The 18596-nt window shown below is 37.2% G+C and overlaps 1 protein-coding gene across 1 annotated transcript in view; it reads right to left on the reverse strand.

The window, feature by feature from the left end:
- Positions 1–669: 669 nt before the first annotated feature.
- CHST8 (carbohydrate sulfotransferase 8) overlaps positions 670–18596 on the reverse strand; it is a 148038-nt gene continuing 130111 nt past the window's right edge. Inside the window, exons 2-3 of the mRNA XM_026856542.1 lie at positions 4454–4491; positions 670–2069 (exon numbers count right to left, since the gene is read on the reverse strand). Coding sequence (XP_026712343.1) covers positions 921–2069; positions 4454–4491 — 1187 coding nt within the window. The 3' untranslated portion in view covers positions 670–920. The remainder of the gene's footprint in view (positions 2070–4453; positions 4492–18596) is intronic.

An 18596-nucleotide genomic window follows, 5' to 3' on the forward strand; every position in this document is an offset into this window, starting at 1 on the left:
TAAAGCACCTGGAATATTTTTGTGTGTGAAGTCAGATCTAATTGTTACTGAAATAAACAAGTGTAAATTGTTTGCAGCAATGAAAAGAACTACCCTGATGGGCAAGAAGTTGCATTTATTTTTGCTTGTTATTGTGAAGGAAAGATTTGATATTCCTGGTGACTATGAAGATTAAACTAGAGATTTATGTTAATGCAAAGGATTAAAAGAATCTTAATAACATTTATAGAGATGCAAATGTCCGCCTGCATTTTATCTTTTTGCAGATAAATGTGCCATAAGGGAAATATTGGAGGGGGGGAACACATCTTTACTCTGAGTTGCAACATCTGGTTTAATACTGCACTCACATGGTCATTAAGCATTAGTTGTTTTCACCAGTGTGTTTCTGAACAGTGTAAGTGTGAGAGACTTTTGAATATCAGGAAATAGCAATCTGTGACCATAGTGTCTGGTTAGTGTATGTCTTCACATGTTGCAGATTTCGAGGAACTATAAATAGTATTTTTTTTCTACCTACTCTGTCACTTTGACACTTATTTTTCTAAATAGTTTTTCTATTTTCTAATTTTTCTAAAAGAGCTTGAAAGTCAGCCATGTTTTCCCAGTTTCAAACCATTCTCTCAGTCCAAACACAGGCCACACCAGCATGGAAAATTATGTGCTTTATTTGGGAGCCCTGACATATTATACATATATGTACATACATTTCATATGGAGAAATTATAGAAAAAATATGATTTGAAAAAGGAGGCAATTAAGGTGAAGGTGTAAACATCACTAGCCATTTGTGTTCTGCTTTAGGTTTCTTCCTGCTCTTCAACCAGTTGTTTACTAAGACAAGTATATATAAACAGAAGCCACTTGGATTTGCTATGCAATTCAACTGATATGACTGTGAAAATGTCCCAGCTCTCAAATCAATATAAATCTTCAAAAGGTTTTGAGTAGTTAAACATCAAGTAATCCATATAGTAAAAGTCATAGCTTCGTTGTCGTTGAGAAGGAGAAAGCTGTGCAAAATACTGTTGTGTAATTTTAGTGGTAGTTCTTTCTTCATTGGAGTGCCTATCTTTAAACTTGGGGAAAGTTAAATTTTGTGGAGCACCGATTAAGTGCAAGAAAAAGTTTGCATCTTCTTCCATACTTTCAAATTTCCCAACAAAGTCGTAGTCTATTAAACATGGGCTGCAAAGCCTATTGACATGATCCCAGTGGATATCCATACCCACTGGCCTGTGTACATCCAGGAGATACTGAATGAACTCTTTAAATTTGACTCCAGAGCCTGTCCTTAATGCTTCTTTGGTGGCATTGACACGGTATCTGGAAATGATGGCTTTTCCAAAAACTGGGTGGTAGTAGTTGTTTGGATGTTCAAACTTGTCCCGAAATGCAGATACCAGCTTTTCAAAAGGTTCACGAATAAAAAGCATCTTTGTGTAGGTGTTGAGCCTATGGTAAATTCCTTTGTGATCAAACCCATCCAATCTTTTTAAATAGTTTCCATAGTGCACTGTGTTGTGCTGTATATCTTTTGTGGAAGAAGCCAGGCCGTTAAGAACCATGAGCACCCGTTTCCAGTTCGAGCAGCCGGCTTTTGGCACTTCACAGTATAAAACTCTGTATTTATCTTCTACAAATATTCTAGAAACATGATAAGGAGTGATTATTCTTCTATTATTACTCTTGTATTTAGAACAAGTTTCCCTCATAATCCGCTTTCTTTCTCTTTGGATCTGATAGAGACTTTTCCACTTGTTGTTGTTTCTATCCTCAGATTTAAGTGTGGGCAGGTTGAGAATGGAGCTGTTCATGGAAATTAGAATTGGGCTCTTTTTAATTATAAATCTCCTCCTCCGTTTATGGAGCCTGATGGAATTAATTTCTTCACCTTCCAGTTGATCTTTCATTGCAAACATTATGTTGCTTTGCCTTCTGTCTGTGCTTTGAAGTTTAGTGGGCACGTTTTCAGATAGGTGTAATGAATCACTCTGCTCTACTGTTGCCACTCCGTCTGCAGTATTTTTCCTTAATCTTCTATCCTGGTTATTGCTGGAAATGCAGTCCTGATGGGGAAAAATAGATTAAAGATGTTAGTAAACGGGAGAGTGTTTGTCACTATTAATAGCTTGCACAACTTAATGTGGATCTTTCATACACTCTGAGTTCAGTGAATTGTACAACGATTTCGCATTGCTGTACGTCCTCCATGCTGTGCCTGTGTCACAGCCATGCACTTTCCTCTCATCGTCATATTCTGCGCTTACATGAAGTTCAAACACTGAGATGAGCCTGAACTGGCAAATTCCAGTTCAGACTTGGATTTAACTGTATTTTAGGTGGTACCTGTACCCAGACTTTGATAGATGCTTTTGTCTTAGATCTGTTGTGTTTGAAATTTCCACAGAAGGTGTCTGAGTATTTTTGAGGACTTAATTACTCCAGCCTGCCTGTTGTCACACAAATCTGTTTTTCTCCCATCCCTCTTTCAGTAGTTTACCTTTGCAGTGAGGGCAGTTGTGCACAGAGTGAAGCCTGACAGGGAAGGAAGGTTAGTAGTGTTTGTAAAATGGAGTGAAGATGTAGAAGGAGCAAGAGTGGGAAGAGGGGAGCAGAAAGGACTGCAGGGAGAACATGGAGGCTTTGCAGCAAAGTGGGTTTGGCGAGAGCAGCATGAATAGAGACCCCAAAGGGAGGCTTGGATGAGGTGAGCCTGGGACCAAAGCAACTGAGGCTTGGTGAGAAGCTGTAAGGGGTGGGAATGAAGCTGTGGCTGGGACTAGGCAAGTGAAAATAAAGTAAAGCAGGTCTGTGGCTAAGGGGTGTCTGGGACCTGCTCTTTTTTTCATTAGGTGGATCTCACTGGTTAATACTTTTGGCATACAGCACAGATGTGCTCCGTTACTTCCTGCTTCTCAAAGCACCTGATTGAAATCCGTGTCTACATGTCTACGACCCTAAGACTAAAATGACGTTCTGGACACTGTTTAACTTTTGAGAACTCACCTGGGAGCTGAGTGGCATGTGAACCACTGGAGAGTGCTTCAACATAGGAAGTAGATGTAGTTGCTGAATGTTTATTTAAAGCTTTTATAAATTGTACCTTTCTGATTTTCAGTCTTTATTTGCTCACTACTAGTATTTAAAAATGGCTTCAAAAATAAGATACTGGATGAATTTTAAGGTGTACAGTATGGGGATTAGTAAGGTCATGCTCTTTCAAGGTAGCGGGTTAAATCTTAATTGTAATAGTGATTTTACAAGTCTCCTGTTGGCTGAAAAATGTGATACTATAGGTATCTTAAACTTGTGCCATTGTGAAGGTTTTATCTTGCCACATCCTCCTTTAAGGTCTCAAAAAAGACTCGGTAATTATTACAAGAAGTATTGGTGACAAAAGAATAAAAAAAAAATAAAGTATTTTGTAGGTGACATTTAAATTGGTCACTATTACACAAAACTCAAACAGAACAGATCAATATTACAATTTTGAGAGTACTGTGCAAGTTCTTGCAGAACTTAGGCTTCTAAAATGTTTTGCTGGCAGTTCTGGTAGTGGAGGTGGTATATGATGTGCAGACTGGGAAACCAACTGATAATTTGTCATGCAAGGCACTGTGTAGTCAGTTGTTGGGAGTGATTGTTGTACTCTTATCTTCAGAGGTTGTTTCCAGTAGTCAAAGTGTATTAAAGTTATTGTCTATGTAAAATATCAGATGAATTTCTAAATATTACCCTTTACAGCATGGCTGAACTTCAATCTTATTTATCCATGATGTGGCTGATATTTCAAGGTTATCAAATTCAGGCTTCTTAGATATCTGCACCTTTAATGATGACGATGATGAACCTACAATTTTTGAAACTCAAATGCCATGATTTGAATGTCTTTTGTCAGTGTAACTCTTCATCCAGAAGGTCAGGCTGGAGCTGTAGAGATGGACTGATGTCAGTCACATCACACTGATTTCAGTGGCAATGGCATTTGGGTAACAGTTGGCAGCTGCACTTGTTCCTCTGCATATCTTGCACTTGCCCTTTAACTGTGAAATAGTGACAGCCCACCGCGGCCATTCACTGCTGCTGTGAGTGTGCTAACAGCCACTAGATGGAGGAATTTCACCAGTATTTTTTTTTTTAGCCTGTTTTTAGGTGTCTCAAGACATTCATTTGATCAATACGGTTTTATACAGGAATATTAATATATGCAAATTTCACAGTATCTTTTAGCAATATCCAGTCTAGGAAAAAACTCATAAAACTAAAGTTGCATAGCTTATCGAATTCATATCGTAAAAGGAAAATTTGCACTTCATGGAAAGGCTTTGATGCATCTTTCCTTTTCAATGTTTCATCTCCAGTTTAGTGGCCTTATCTGAGCCATCACTATCTGTATGCCATACTCAGAATATTGGGTACAATTTTTCCTTATGTACTTCTGAAAACTTACTTTTTTTTGTTGCTGGAATCCCATGTTATATTTTATCCCTAAACAAAGAAAGAAATTAAAGTCATTATTTAGTAAAAATAAAAACATTAGTTTCATTTTTGCTGGACTGATAACAGTGTATCCTTGCAGTAACTAAAAGGAAAACAAGAACATTTCTGTTAATGCGATGATAACTAGACCAATGATGAATCATAATTAGTGTGTATTTTATAATAAGAACACCTCTTGTTATAGATACTTGTAGATATCATAACAACTGTGAAATGGAGTGAATGTCTTTACCTCCCTTTTACAGATGGGGAAACTGAGATGGAGAAAAGTGATGGCTTAACCTCAGCTGAAAGGCCAGTAGCAGAACGAGAAGCAGCTGAAATCTGTTATCACAGGTTAAAGCTCTAAAAAAAGGCTATTGTTTGTCTATCTGCCTAACGTTCTGTGGATTACACCCCCGGCCCAGCTTTGGCTAGTATGGCAGTTAATCATTGTAATAGCTTTCAGTGAAGTCCTGTCCTTTGCTGTAAAGCCACAGCAACACACAGTGGACTTACATGCAAGTCAGGTAATGTTTGCAGATTTTTAGAGAGAAAACAATACAGAATTGTGTTTTGCTAAATCGTCTGGCTTCTACAGTGATGTCTACCTGAAAACATTATAATGAAGATGTGAAAATCCTGGAAGGCAGCTTTAGCCGATGTGTAGGATCTCTTTACTGTTCCTAACCTCTGTTAAGTATAAGTTAATAATACAGGAATGTATAATGGAAAACATTTTTTAATTATTAAATTAGTTTGGGGCTTTTCAACTTAGAGAACTGCTAATCGTCACTGTTACTGTTGCTTAAGAACTTCAGTTGCTTGAAGGCTTCAGTTTAATAAGTCTGCATTATGAATCCACAGGTGTTTTGACAAGGACAATTACAGGTAAATGTATTGCAAAGTGTTATAAATGAAAGCATCACTGGGGTGGCTCAGTCCCATCAGATTAATTTTCATAGTACTGTGAAAGCTCTCAAAAACAATGTGTGTGGATACTTCACGTTGTACCTTATTGCCCTTAAAGCAGCAAGTCCAATTCACATGATCAATTGTGTGTTTTGTTTTTGTTTTGTTTGTTTTTTTAAAATCAGATCTACAAATTAGTGTTTGTAGTAGAGTGAGTAAAATTGCTATGGTTATTTCTATGCTAGAGCTCATCTAGCAGTACTCATTACTCTTCTGGCTCATGTTTGAGCTTTAATTCCACTGCAGCAATTTGTTAGCAATAAACTCAAGGTGGATGGGGATATTGTGATTCTGTGCCTATGAAAAGCAAAGGGCATATTATTTTTACTTCATCAAAAATAAGTTCCAGACATGTTCTAGAAGGAGTCTTAAGCCTTTTCATATCTGCTTCTCAAAAATGTTTAGCTGCAAACATTCTGTTTGTCAGCAAATGTAAACACTTTTTTTTTTTTTTCTAACCTTAAAGGTGTAACTTTAAGCTGCTTGAGCTAGATTTGCATTGACTGCTTGGCCTCTTCCCTTTTAAGGTATCATTAATAGCTGGTTAGAGTAGTTGCTTAACTTCTGCTTTAGGCTTTCTTGTAGTAGAGCTTGATATAGAATATTATTTTCCTTATAAATGCAGAATATTGTTGTGCTGTTGCTTCTTTTATAGGCAGAAATAATGTGTCAGGTACAGTTTTGAAAATTTAATACAGGTAAATTTAGTCTGGTGGTGTGGATTGCTCAATTCTGCTTACTTTCTGTGGATGTCTTTTGGTTTCTTGTGTATGTGTAATATAATGCACTTAGTAATTCTGATAATAATGTTATTGCAGACAACAGCCACCGTTAGGTTCAATACCAATTTATTCCTCTCAAGTATTTAATTTTTGGTCTTTCTTTAAACTGGATTGAGTGGTGTTAAGTCATGCCTTGTCTGCTGTCATGGATCTTGGAGATTTACTTTGGCTGTTAATACTGCAAACATGGACAGGAGAGAATTTACATATTTAAATATTTCTCCTGCTGTGAACTAGTTATGCGTACCAGTGTAAGATAGGAGAATGGTTGTGCAACCCTCCCCAAAAGATCAGATCATACAATGTCTACAAATCTACTCCCTTTCTGAAAGCATTTTTAGCTTTTCACAGTTGAAAATTTAAATAGGCAAGAAAAGACTTGGTCTCTTATTGGAAAACTGAGCAATTACTTTGGACAGATTTAGATGAAAAAATTAGGAGAACGTTTGCTGTGTCCAAATTGTAACATAAAAGTTACGGTTAGTTATTTTTCTCCCCATTTGTTTAGTTGTGGTCACTTGTCCTGACTTCATTGAGAGCAGTGATAGCTTTTAGCAAAACCACACACTTTGTGTAATTACCTGTTAAAGTTGGTATGTATCTGTTATGAATAATAATTATATTAAAAAACCCCACAAAAATGCAAAAAGCAGGTATGAGGCCTATCTCTTTTTTTTGTGGTTAATTATGTTTTTGTAGAATTGTTTCATAAAGGTAATTTGAGAGATTAATGCTTTGCACTGATATGGTGTGCTTTAAAAATGAAATGCTAGTAGGGGATGACTAACTGTTTAAAAAAATGATTTTTCATTTACTGGCTTTAAGATGTAATCAGAACAACAATTCATGTTTAATGTAAATGTTTGGTGAAGCACTTGCCAATCTCTTCAATGTTTTCTGAATTTATGACTTCTAAAGTTGGCTTCTTTTAGCTGTCTTTCTCATGATACAGTCTGTCACTTCAGATTTAAAGCTACATGGCAAAAAACCTCTGAAGTGCAGTCAACTTGGGAAATTATGTTGTACAGATCTACTATACTAATCAAAGTCTAAATTTAATGTTACGTTACATCTTTACTATCTGTGTTATTTACCAGCACTCAGATGTTATTGCCAAAACAGTAGGTGTTTTGGGTTTTTGTGGGTTTTTTTTATTGTGGTTTTTTGTGTTGGTATATTTTTTTTTTCCCCATAAATTAAATCACTGATGTCTCTTGCACCCGGGCAAAGTTAGTGATCATTAAATGTTTGGTGCCAGACATGACGATGACCAACATCTCAATAGTGCTCAAACAGAGAATAGCTGGGAGACAGAGTCATTCTATCAATTGTACATCGTTTATGTCAGTTTTCATGATGTTCTTTTCTCTTCCCTTTGTGGAACTGTGATTTTCCAGATCTGAGCTTGGCCTATGTTTTATGTCTGCTTTTGTTGTCTTTCATGAAATAGGAGCCTTGTGCTTCATCCAGTACTACCATACAGTCAAACCCATTGTGAGCTTTTTTTTTTTTTTTTTTTTTTTTTTTTTGCTACTAGCAATACAATAAAATGGCCTTCATCTTCCCTATGTAATATTATATCGCTTTGCCTCTTTGCCTTCTCCTCTGTCTCTGCTTCAAGACCTAATTTTGGTTTGCCTCCGGTGTTTTGCTCTGTTCTGAGACTACACTACAGCTAAAATATTTTTTAATAAAAATGATAACTTCAAGTCTGTGTCTGTGACTCCATCCCTTAATGGGCTTCTGTGAGCAGTGTATACTTGTTTGCTTCATCCTAACTGATTGGTGAAATATACTCTGGGACGGCTGTTACTATCATTGCATGAACATCTGTGGCAAGTGTCCTATCCACATGTGTCTGTCTTAGGCCTTTACTCAAAGGCAACAACACGTACTTAACAGAATGAATAATAGACTAGTACTCAGAATTCCGATTAGCATGACAAATTCTTAGTTTGAAAAGGATTTTCTTCAAAATACGTCAGATAATCTCTTTCCAGTTTTTTTTTTGTCATTTTAAAATAAATTCTTAGCTTGTACAGTATGAAAAAACTGCCCACTTCTAATCTCACCTTACTCTGGTGTCAGTTTGTTTACATATTTGAATGAAATTATTAAAGAAATTTAGTAATTTTAAAGATTGCTACCATTATAAATTTGCTTTTGTATATATAGGAAACTTCTAAAATATATAAACCTCTTGTTAGAAAATGCTTTTATTTTGAAATTGAGGCCTAATTAATAGAACAAATGATATGTGTTTATCTGTTCTAATTGTATGCTATGTAAATATCCTTTCTATATCTAAAATGTATAGGTTTTTTATTAGGGAAAATCTTCGCAAAAGTGCCCATCTAAGCTACACACACAGTACCTTAGTTTAATACAGATTAAATTAATGAGGCAAAGTACAGAAGGCTTAGCAAAGCTGTAGCCCATTTTAAATTGTGCATCGAGAAACAAGCAAACCTATACAGTGAATCTGTATAATTTAGCCTCTTTGAGTCCCCAGTGAAGCTCCAAGTATGCCGTGTCATTTCCCACAGATGAGTAAACTTTTACAGTGAATGCTTTGGGTAAATGATACACTGCCAAGCCCTTGTCAAAGCTAAATGCTTAGTGACACGATACGCATCATCATGTTTTACAGAAACTTGTGAACTCATGTATTTCTGAGGCAAAGAGTGTCTGTTTTCATGTCTGTTTAACACTAATTGTTGCAATGGTAAAGACAACACAAACAAATTTTACTGTATTCTTTATGAATGACAAGTTGCATGCAGGAAAACCTTCAGCCTCCTGCAATTTGACCTAAGAACCTGTCTGTCATTCTTGAAATGAAAGCAGTCAAACACAGTCTCCATAGCACCTTTCACTTCTATGTCAGCTTTTTGTGTTCGTGGCAAAATAATTATATATATGACAAGAGTTATTTTATTTGTGTATGAATTATAAGAGTGAATTAATGGGTAACTCATTTGTAATCTGGAAAAAAATTAGATGTTACTGTAATACTTTATTCTGATATCCATTGCTACAGTATGCACCATGTAGTGATTTGTTGTTTTTTTTTTTACTTTACATCACAAAGCATAGTAAGTTATTTTACTATTCCAGCTTTTCACATGCCAGAAGCAGAGGTTAGTAGCTGCATTTGCCAAACTGATCTGATTTTTAGGTTATCATGTTTTCAATTACAAACTCAAATATGGGTTGTCTGAAACCCTCATGTTACTGGTCAAATTCTACTCTGAAAAATTTAAATCCAGACTCATACAGGGAGTCTTTAGTAATGTCTAGATAGAATGCAGGTATCTGACTTCTGATCATGATGTTCAGTTCACCACATTGCAGCTGGTTGCTCAAGTAGTGAGATACAGTTTATCCACTGAAGTCTGGGGTTTTGAAGCCCAGATTCTGCTGCACATCTGGATGTATTGGATTCTCGCTTACATGCTGTCCAGGCAGTTGGATGTGCGTATCCTTAACATGCCATGTGTCAGTGAACTGTGGGCTGTAGAAACATTTCCAGCTTGGGTAAAGCTGGCCCAGTAGGCTTGGGGACTGAGCTGCTGAGAGTAAGCAGCTCAGCTTACCCTTCAGTAAGCATCATTGTGGGCTGCATGCAATATAAAGCTGCAACTTCTTGAAGAACCTCACTGTGAGAATGACATATTTTTGCCCCTGCTAGGTGGTGTGTGTTCCAGGGGAGCCCTGATTTTTATAGCCATGATAGAGAACAAGGACTGTTAACTTGAGAGTAGTTCTTTTTCTTGTATGGTGTGATGTTAGTATTTCTCCAAGTGCAGTTATTGGCTCCTCTTCAGTGCTGTCTATAATCTCTGTTTTTGGCTAATGCTTACAGTCACCTTTTTTTAAAAATACTTTTCCTACTCTTAATATTCATGCTTCTAATCTTTGCAATAATTTTCTTCCCTTCATCTTTCTTTCCCTGTATAAAGAATTTTCAGTCTCTGCTCTGACTCTGTGATCCAGCAGTTTTGAGGGTGTAACAAAAGCTAAGCTTGTAGTGTTTCCAGAAACAAGAATGTCTGCATTTGATTAACTCCATTTTAATTGATCTCAATTTGAAACTTGTGTTCTATCACTTTACCATTGTCCTTGCCAGGAATGCTGATCCTAAAAAAAAAACCAACCCAACCCTCTTACAGGGAAAATCTAGCTGGGATTTAATACTTTTCAGAGGGATGTTCATTAACAGCAACATCTGACAGGATTGCATCTTATTCTAATAAAAATATACTGTATTTAAAGTAAGATTTATAGAAAAAATACTTCACTTTTGAGTGCAGTAAAATAAAACAACGTTTGTTTGCTGTGCAAATGTTAAACCTTCTTTATGTTCTTATGCCTCCATGGTCCTGGTATGGGACAGTGATCTCCTGTTCTGCTTTGTGGCAAAGAACCTGATTTATTTATTTGTTTTAAGTTCATCTTGATCATTTAAAGGAGTGAAGACTTAACAGGCAGGTTTGCTGGTTATTTCCTTTGCACAGAGGGGGATGGATAGAATGTGGCTATTTCCCAGTCTCCAAAATAGTCCTTTGGAGCTCTGAAGTAGTTAAGCATGACTCTGAGTTAAAAGCTTCTTTTTTCTCTCTTTTGGGAAGGCATGAGAAGTTTAGTAAGCTACTGAGGGTTAGGGTTTTTTAATCTTTTTATGGTCCTTCTTTCATATGTGAGTTCCTTTGTAAATCAGGTAACTCGTTCTTCCTGAGTTCTTAGCTTTTTGTTTCAATCCTACCATTGTCAGACATGCAATTTTTACTAGTTTAAATGCTATCCTACCATTTATAGGCATGCAATTTTTAGTGGTTTAAATGCTATCTATTTGAGGAACTTTGAACTCCAACTTGGGGCTTACTATGAAGCAGTTGTAGTTTAGTAGAATACTTCCCCAAAATACCCTCCTTTTCCCCAGTCCTGTGCTAGTATTGTGCACAAACTGAATTAGTTCATATTGATCTTGTGCTTTTCAATCTGAGTCAGCTTCAGAGAGGTAGGCACTGAATGTAAGTGGAACTGTTTGCTTCATATTTCTAAACCCGGCAAATCTGCAGTTTATCCCATAGGCAGCAGGCAACGTGGTATTGTGCTGCATTTGTGTCATGGGGTACTTATGATGGTAGCAGCTTGTGTGCACTTCAGTTGATTAAAACACGATTACTCTGGCTTTTTGTGACTGAAATGACTTTCCATCTTAATGAAGTAAGGGAGTCTCTGGACAGAAGTACTGAATGTGGGGAAAGCAATGCAATTCTGAAGGGCATACCCAGGAAATAATTAAAAGCGTTAGGTTCATCCATCAGTTTGAACAAGAAAAAATTACAAATGGGGGAACCAAAGTAGAGATCAGTACACATGTTAAGTGACTTTTGATGTTTGCCACTTGAGGACTTTAACACTGTCAAAGAACTTAGTATTCCCGGTTTATTTGTAGTACCAGTTGTGAATCTTGTATGTCCAAATTGAGCAAAACTGCACAAAGTCATGATTTTGAAGCACAGCACTCTGAGTTGTGGCTGCTTCCATGTCGTCATCGCTTCCCTCTTGATTACATGATTAACTCCATTGTAGCCAATGCTCTTGACGTAATGTCCCTCATGACATCTTAACTTGGGCCATCCTTCATAACACATCTTTCTCTGCTTTTTCCAGCAAGGGATTCTTGGAGTAAAAGATCACGGTATGGAGCTAGTACCTACTGTTTCTGACTGTGGGAGCTGCCTGAGTATAGTGTTCATGTCTATACAATGTTTCTCAGGCAAAATGCCCAGGCTGTCTTCCTGCTGTCGTTTTCCCCTTGTAAAGGGTTTGTACTTCTTGGACAGCTTGCCTCATGTCTGTTTTCCTGTATGTATTTTTGTGTTGAGTGTAATAGTAAGAAATACCATCTCCTGAAACTTCCGTTTATTTTCCCATTATTTTAAAAACAACCTCATGTGAGATATGATTGTTTTGATATGGTTTGCCTTGCAATTTTTTGTGATTCATCGGGGTTAAAGAAAGAGAGAAGCAGAAATGGTAGCATTATAGAGGAATAAATTCCTTTTGGATCAAAACCCAGTTGAGGTGTTGCTCTGACTTCCTGGTAAGTCCTACCACCGACGTATCTGCAGTGACCTTGTTAGCTGACTGTTGTTTAAAACTGTGGTGTTAGTCTTGTCCAGAGAGTTACTAATTTACATTCAGACTTTGTAATGAGCCTTTATTTCATCTGTCCTCTACTCCATTGTTGAGATTTTAAGTTGTTTGGAGGTTCTTGCATTACTTGGAATTCAAAAGCCCTGATACTTCTTTGACTTGCAACATGCTTATAGAACGGGTATATGAACTGTTAAAGACAGATGCAAACTACTGTGTTTTTTCATAATGTTCGTATGTTCTAAAATATACTGAATCCATCTCCATGACTAAATGATCATTTAACTTACGCTTGGTCTGTTTCCTTGATAAAGGGAAATGCATGGTACCTTTATATTGCAAGCTTAATTGAATGGATACAAGAAGCTGTTGGTGAATTTATTGTGAGGAAAGTACCACTACTTGTTTACTTTGTCTTCTGTTTGCTATTTAGCCATCCTAATTAGAGCATGCCATTTTCTGACTTCATAGAATTCTTATGAATATAAATTAAGAATGCACAAAAGTGAAGCCTGTGCTATTGCATTCCCCATTCCTTCTGTGGACCTCTCCCTGGGAATATCATTAATTAGCATCATTAGCTTTCAGGCACTGTCAGCAGTTACTTGTAATTTCTACTTAATACTTTTCAGTTAGTCTCTATTCTCGTATTTAATATTTGCATATTGCCTTCATAGCATGACTTTGACAAGGACATTACACTTTATTCAGGTTTATTAAAAAGTAAATGCTAAGGTTTAAAATATAGCACTGCATTTATATTTAGTAGCCTGTAAGAACTATTCAGGTAACCAGAGGAGTTTCAATGAATCTCAAGCAAGCACTTCGTGTAATTTGTGACTGTAGTGGAGCAGGACTTAGCCAGAATAGCTCACCTAGAACATCAGAAAAGTTTCAAGAAATTGTGCAAGTAGGACACTAAAGCTTCCGTGGTCTTTCCATTGGAGGGAAGACAGAGTAATGCAGGTAGAATTTTAGACTGCTTTCATGTCACTCTCTGGAGACATTTCTTTGGGAGAAAGCACAAATGGGAAGAGAAAAGGCTGCAGGCAGAACTTAAAAGATAGATCTGCAGAGACATGCCTCTGAGTAATGAAGTTCGCTTATTTCATGAATTGATTGCAGATCAAATACCACAGCTCTGCATCCAAATGCTGTATGTTACTATGTTACAATCAATTAGCTCAAACTGACATGGCTTCCTTTTCTTCTGTTTTCACAGTTAATTACTGACAAGTCTTCCTAGTATGAGAGATCAGTATATAGGTTGGTTTTGTTTTTTTTTTTAAAAAAGGTAACACCTGGAATTTAGATAAAAACATGGTGCAAAAGGGGTGATAATTGGACAGACTTTGATTGATGACCTGTGAGAAACAAGCAGGAGATAACAGTTCTGGGAAAACTGGGAGTGAGGGTTTTACCAGGCCTTTTATTCCTGACTAATAAGCAACTGAAGGACAGTGGTGATTTTCTGTTAGTCATTTCTCAGCAGCCTTACTGTTTCTTGTTAAGGAGCTCTCTTGCTCTCCTTCTCCAGCCAGATTTTAGTGACTGATTGATAGAACAATTTGTTTGCTTAAAAATAGTGTCTTGGACTGACTTTCATATTGGTAGAAATGAGGGGGAAATGATTCTGTTCAAAAACTGAGTGCTGACTACTTCCAGTATCCCCATGACATTAAGCGGTACCCAGGATTTGTCCTGAGCTGAGAACCCAGGTAAGAAGAGTCAAGGTGCTAATCTTCACTTTTAGTGAGCTTGAAACTTTCTAATGGTAAGCACAAGCCATTTTAAGATATTCTGGAACTTTTGGAACTCACAATTTTCACTTTTTTTTTGTGTAAAGTTAGAAATATCCATGTAAAGCTAGAAAAAGTAGTCATTATTTAATTTTAAAGTTTATAATGTTTTCTGGAGAACTGTCCTAGGCCTTGACATAGTCAGCCTAAGATGCTAGACAGGGAGGGAAATGATTGAGTAATTCCTGGTGATATAAGAAAAAGCCGTGAAGTTGAAAGTGGCAAGAAAGGTGTGTGTATATATGTGTGTGTGTGTGTGTGTGTATATCTATCTATCTATCTATCTATCTATCTATATATATATATATATATATATATATATCTATACACACACACACACACACACCCTGAAATGGCTTGGGAATAGTACAGATCTCTCCACTCTGAGGGAATTATGCCTTCTTACCTCATTTAGTGATCTAGACCTTTGTCTGCCTTTCCAAGGTCTTACACAAGGGAATACTGAACTTAGTAACAATCTTTATCTTTCTTCTTCCCAGTTGCTGTCTTCATTGGGGACCCAAATATTTTAGGGATGGACTTCCAGTCGAAAGTAAGGGGAAGGCAGTCTCCAGTGGTGTCTGGTTTGGGAGTTCTGCTGTACTCACGGCATACTTTGCATGGCTTGTGTGAAGTGAATGTTCCAAACTGGTACATTTCCTTTCTGCCTATTTCAGAAGGAGTTGTAACCACCCTCTACAAGGCTATGATTGCATTTTTCTACTTTGGACATCATATTGAGGGATTATCTTTAGCAGTGTGTTTCACCAAAAGTGTGTTATGTGGCAGCTGCTTACCTTAACATCCTCAAAATTAGTAACCCTTATTCCAAGAAATTGGAGACACACTCTGAGAACTGAGAAATGTACTTAAAACAGAGAGGAGTGGAACAGGCTTATCCTACCCACAGGTCTCTAGTTTTAATGCTGTGGAGTCTTCAGATGCTTCAGTGTTGTCTTAAGAAATTTATTAAATTAAGGATAACCAGGTCAAAGCACAAATTAAGTGAATTGTTCTCAGGTCTAATTAATAAAGAAACAGTGTGCTGATGTGTCAAAGGACTTCAAGGCTATAGTGGCAGATGACATGAAAGTGCATCAAGAATCAAATGCAGAGAGAATGATGTCTATGCCTGACAAGACAATGCCAGCAGGTCAAAGAGGCAGTCAGATACTGTTATTGTCCATGAAGGCCACCAGGCGTATCAGGAGGCATTTCTCCATCAGTAAAGTGGCAGTTTGGTGTTTGTGTTTTCTCCTTGGCTATGGGAATGTCAATGAGAATTGGTAGTAGTACACCTGAAAAGCAGGACTTCATGTCTGCACAAGTTGTCAAATATCTCCTTACCTTAGTGTAAGGGACAGTGCTTGAGGACAGGAGGGTTTTTTAAAATGAGAGAGAAGTTCTGTTCTGGTGAATGGGATGAAGAAGCTGCCCAAGAAATATCTCTGACTCATTAACCCCAGGCAACAGGAGAAGGAATTAATCGTAACTTGAGAAAAGATACTAAACAGGGGGAGGGAGACTGAAAAGTGTTTGACTTCTCCCAGGAAGATTTGAAATGAACGGAGAAACCCAGTCAGGGTGGAAATGGGAAGAACTCCACACAAACACACTTTGCATATCAGATAAGGACTGGTGGTTCTCAATAGGTCTAAACTACTAGACTCTACTAAAATGGACATGTGCTGCTGAGTGTATTTAATGCTTCATACATGTGAGTGTCTTGCAGGTTCAGGTGCTTATAGAACATATGGTGGGCATTATAAGACAATAATCACTGGTCACAAACATTGCTATTAGGAGCTGGATGTCTCAGGGTCTGATCCATTTACAGCTTAGTATTGACACTGGAGGAAGGCCTTTGGTGCCTCTCTCCCTACGCACTTCCCAGCACTACTCTACAATCTCCATTCTAGCATTACTTTTCTATCCATGGTTAACTGCAAATACTTTGGATAGGATGCACAGGGAGCTGCTGCTAAAGTAAATGGCTTTTCCCTATCCACATGGCTCTTTTCTTCACTACCTCTGCCAGGTCACTGTATTTTCCTTCTTTCCCCCTGCACAACTTAGAAGCACGGGAGCTGACAGAAGTAAAAGAGAACCTGCAGCAGTAGTGTGGCCGTATACCTCAGGTATGTGTGTGCAAGAAAAATAGCCTTCTATGGGGACCAGTGATAGTTCTCATCTCCACACCTGGATGAGCTACACTGATCTTCTAAAGGGGTCACATCTGCTATGGCAGGGAGAAAAAGCAGGTATTCTTCATTTGGTCACTCTTCCTGTTTCCTACAGGTGCCACTTCTTCCTGTGCAGGAACCAGAAGGGCTCTAGTACATTTGCCTCTCTGGCACTCTGAACCATCAGTGAAGCCTGAAGTGAGAACCCTTCTGCCACTGCCATTTTATGAACACATCTGTGTTTTTCATTTACACAAAATAGCACTTCCTAAGTTTTCTAATATCCCAGTGTGGAATGGTGCATCAGCCCAAGAAGGGTCTACATGCACTGAGAAATTCAATTGTTTGCATCTACCTTGACAACCCAAATTTGGTGTATGGTTGCTGGGACATTCAATCATCTGATTTTGTAGGTCAGTGCATACAAACAGTGAGTAGCCAGTTGGTTGCTGAATATGGTTAGCTAGGAATATAACTTCTGTTTAGCTGATGAAAGTGTGTGAATGTGTCTGATTTCATTGAAAGCTTTTCTGTGATGATCATTGTTCAGAGCATTTCAATATATTCGTGGTTCACTTTGTACGTTGCATACAATTATATACAATTCATTTTCTCCATTATGCATTGGCTAAAGGATCTCTGAAGTAATCTGCTACTCTAATTCAGTCTTCTGAGACAATTGTCTTACAGATGGAACTATTTCCTGACAATGAAGCACACCACTGACTGGGTGTGTGGCTTACACAGTGGAATTCAATATTGTAACTTTTTTTCAAAGCCTCTGCTCTAGTGCTGAATAAACCCCAGGATTGTAGCAGAAAACTGTGAACATACAGGACTTTACCTATCAGACTATTTGTTTCATCTGAAATGCAACTCTTTCACTTCACATGTGGACTTTTAAGGTGTAGAGTTTTTGTTGAGAATGCGTACAGGCTGCACTCTTATTTCCAAATGCTAGACAAAACCTATTTTTAAATCTCAGAGTAGTATATGCAACTCTACTAGGTAGCCTCTAAGTCTCAATCTTTTTGTGTTTATCTCGTTTATTAACAAATATTTTACCTCTGACAAGTCAATTAATTTAAATCTTTATTTCCAGTTTTGATGTTTATATTGCAGACTGAAATTCAAAGTTATAACTTCTCTGTAACTGCAGGTGACTTACATTTAAAATGAATAGCATTCATCAGAAACCAACCTTTTACTATTTGCAAGTCTGATTTGGTGGTCTTCTCATGGTCTTATAGTTGATCTATTAGGGGAAAAATAAAAGGATCTATATTTTCACTCCAGTGGCTGAGGTCCCTACAGCTTTATTACTCATTATTCAGAATATTCAGTATTTAAAACCTATGAACTCTACTGTCTGAATTGGAAGTGTGGGATTTAAAAAACTTTGATACAGTATTATAACAGCTCCTGTTTAAGCAATGGTTATTTATGACTCTATAGCACTGTCTTTACAACTATGAAAAAATTTGCATTTACTTCAGTGGGTACAGGATCAGTTCCTTGGTGAACAATTAGTAGTGCATTATTGATTTTTGCAATTGATGGTAAACTGCTCTTCTAATCTCTTTACTCATGCTGTGTCTTCTCACTGTACTTTTCCTAAAAAGGAGGGGGAAGTTAGTGCTGCTCCGCTGAAACCATGTATTTTGGACAACTACAGTGGGCTTGCAAAAAGCAAGTTTCTTCCTGTTGTATTAAAGAAAAAATATTGTGTAAAATTGTCAGTGACTTTTTTGGTTTTGGCAAGAACTTCATTACAGGAAAATAAATGTGTTAAAAATACTCAGAATAAAGTTTCGATCACATTTTTCATTTCTTTGTGTCCCTGCCTCAAGAAAAATTAAAACCATCAGGAAGATGTATGGAAAAGAACATCACTATTTCACACACTCTCGCTGTTTTCCAGCATTTTTTCTTTGCGTGAAAAGGGACAGCACTTCTAAAGCTGTCATCATGCCCTGTAAGAGAAGCTTTAATTACCCAAAAAGTGAAGATGTCAAAAATTGTAACATAAGGACTAAGAAATAAATTTTTGCATCATTGTTTAGAATGAAGTTTAAATGTGTGTGTATATATATGTGTGTGTGTATATATATGTGTGTGTGTATATATATATGTGTGTGTGTATATATATGTGTGTGTGTATATATATGTGTGTGTGTATATATATGTGTGTGTGTATATATATGTATGTGTGT

This window comes from Athene cunicularia (genome assembly GCF_003259725.1).
Source record: "Athene cunicularia isolate RWA chromosome 11 unlocalized genomic scaffold, athCun1 chr11_part1, whole genome shotgun sequence".
Taxonomy (NCBI): domain Eukaryota; kingdom Metazoa; phylum Chordata; class Aves; order Strigiformes; family Strigidae; genus Athene; species Athene cunicularia.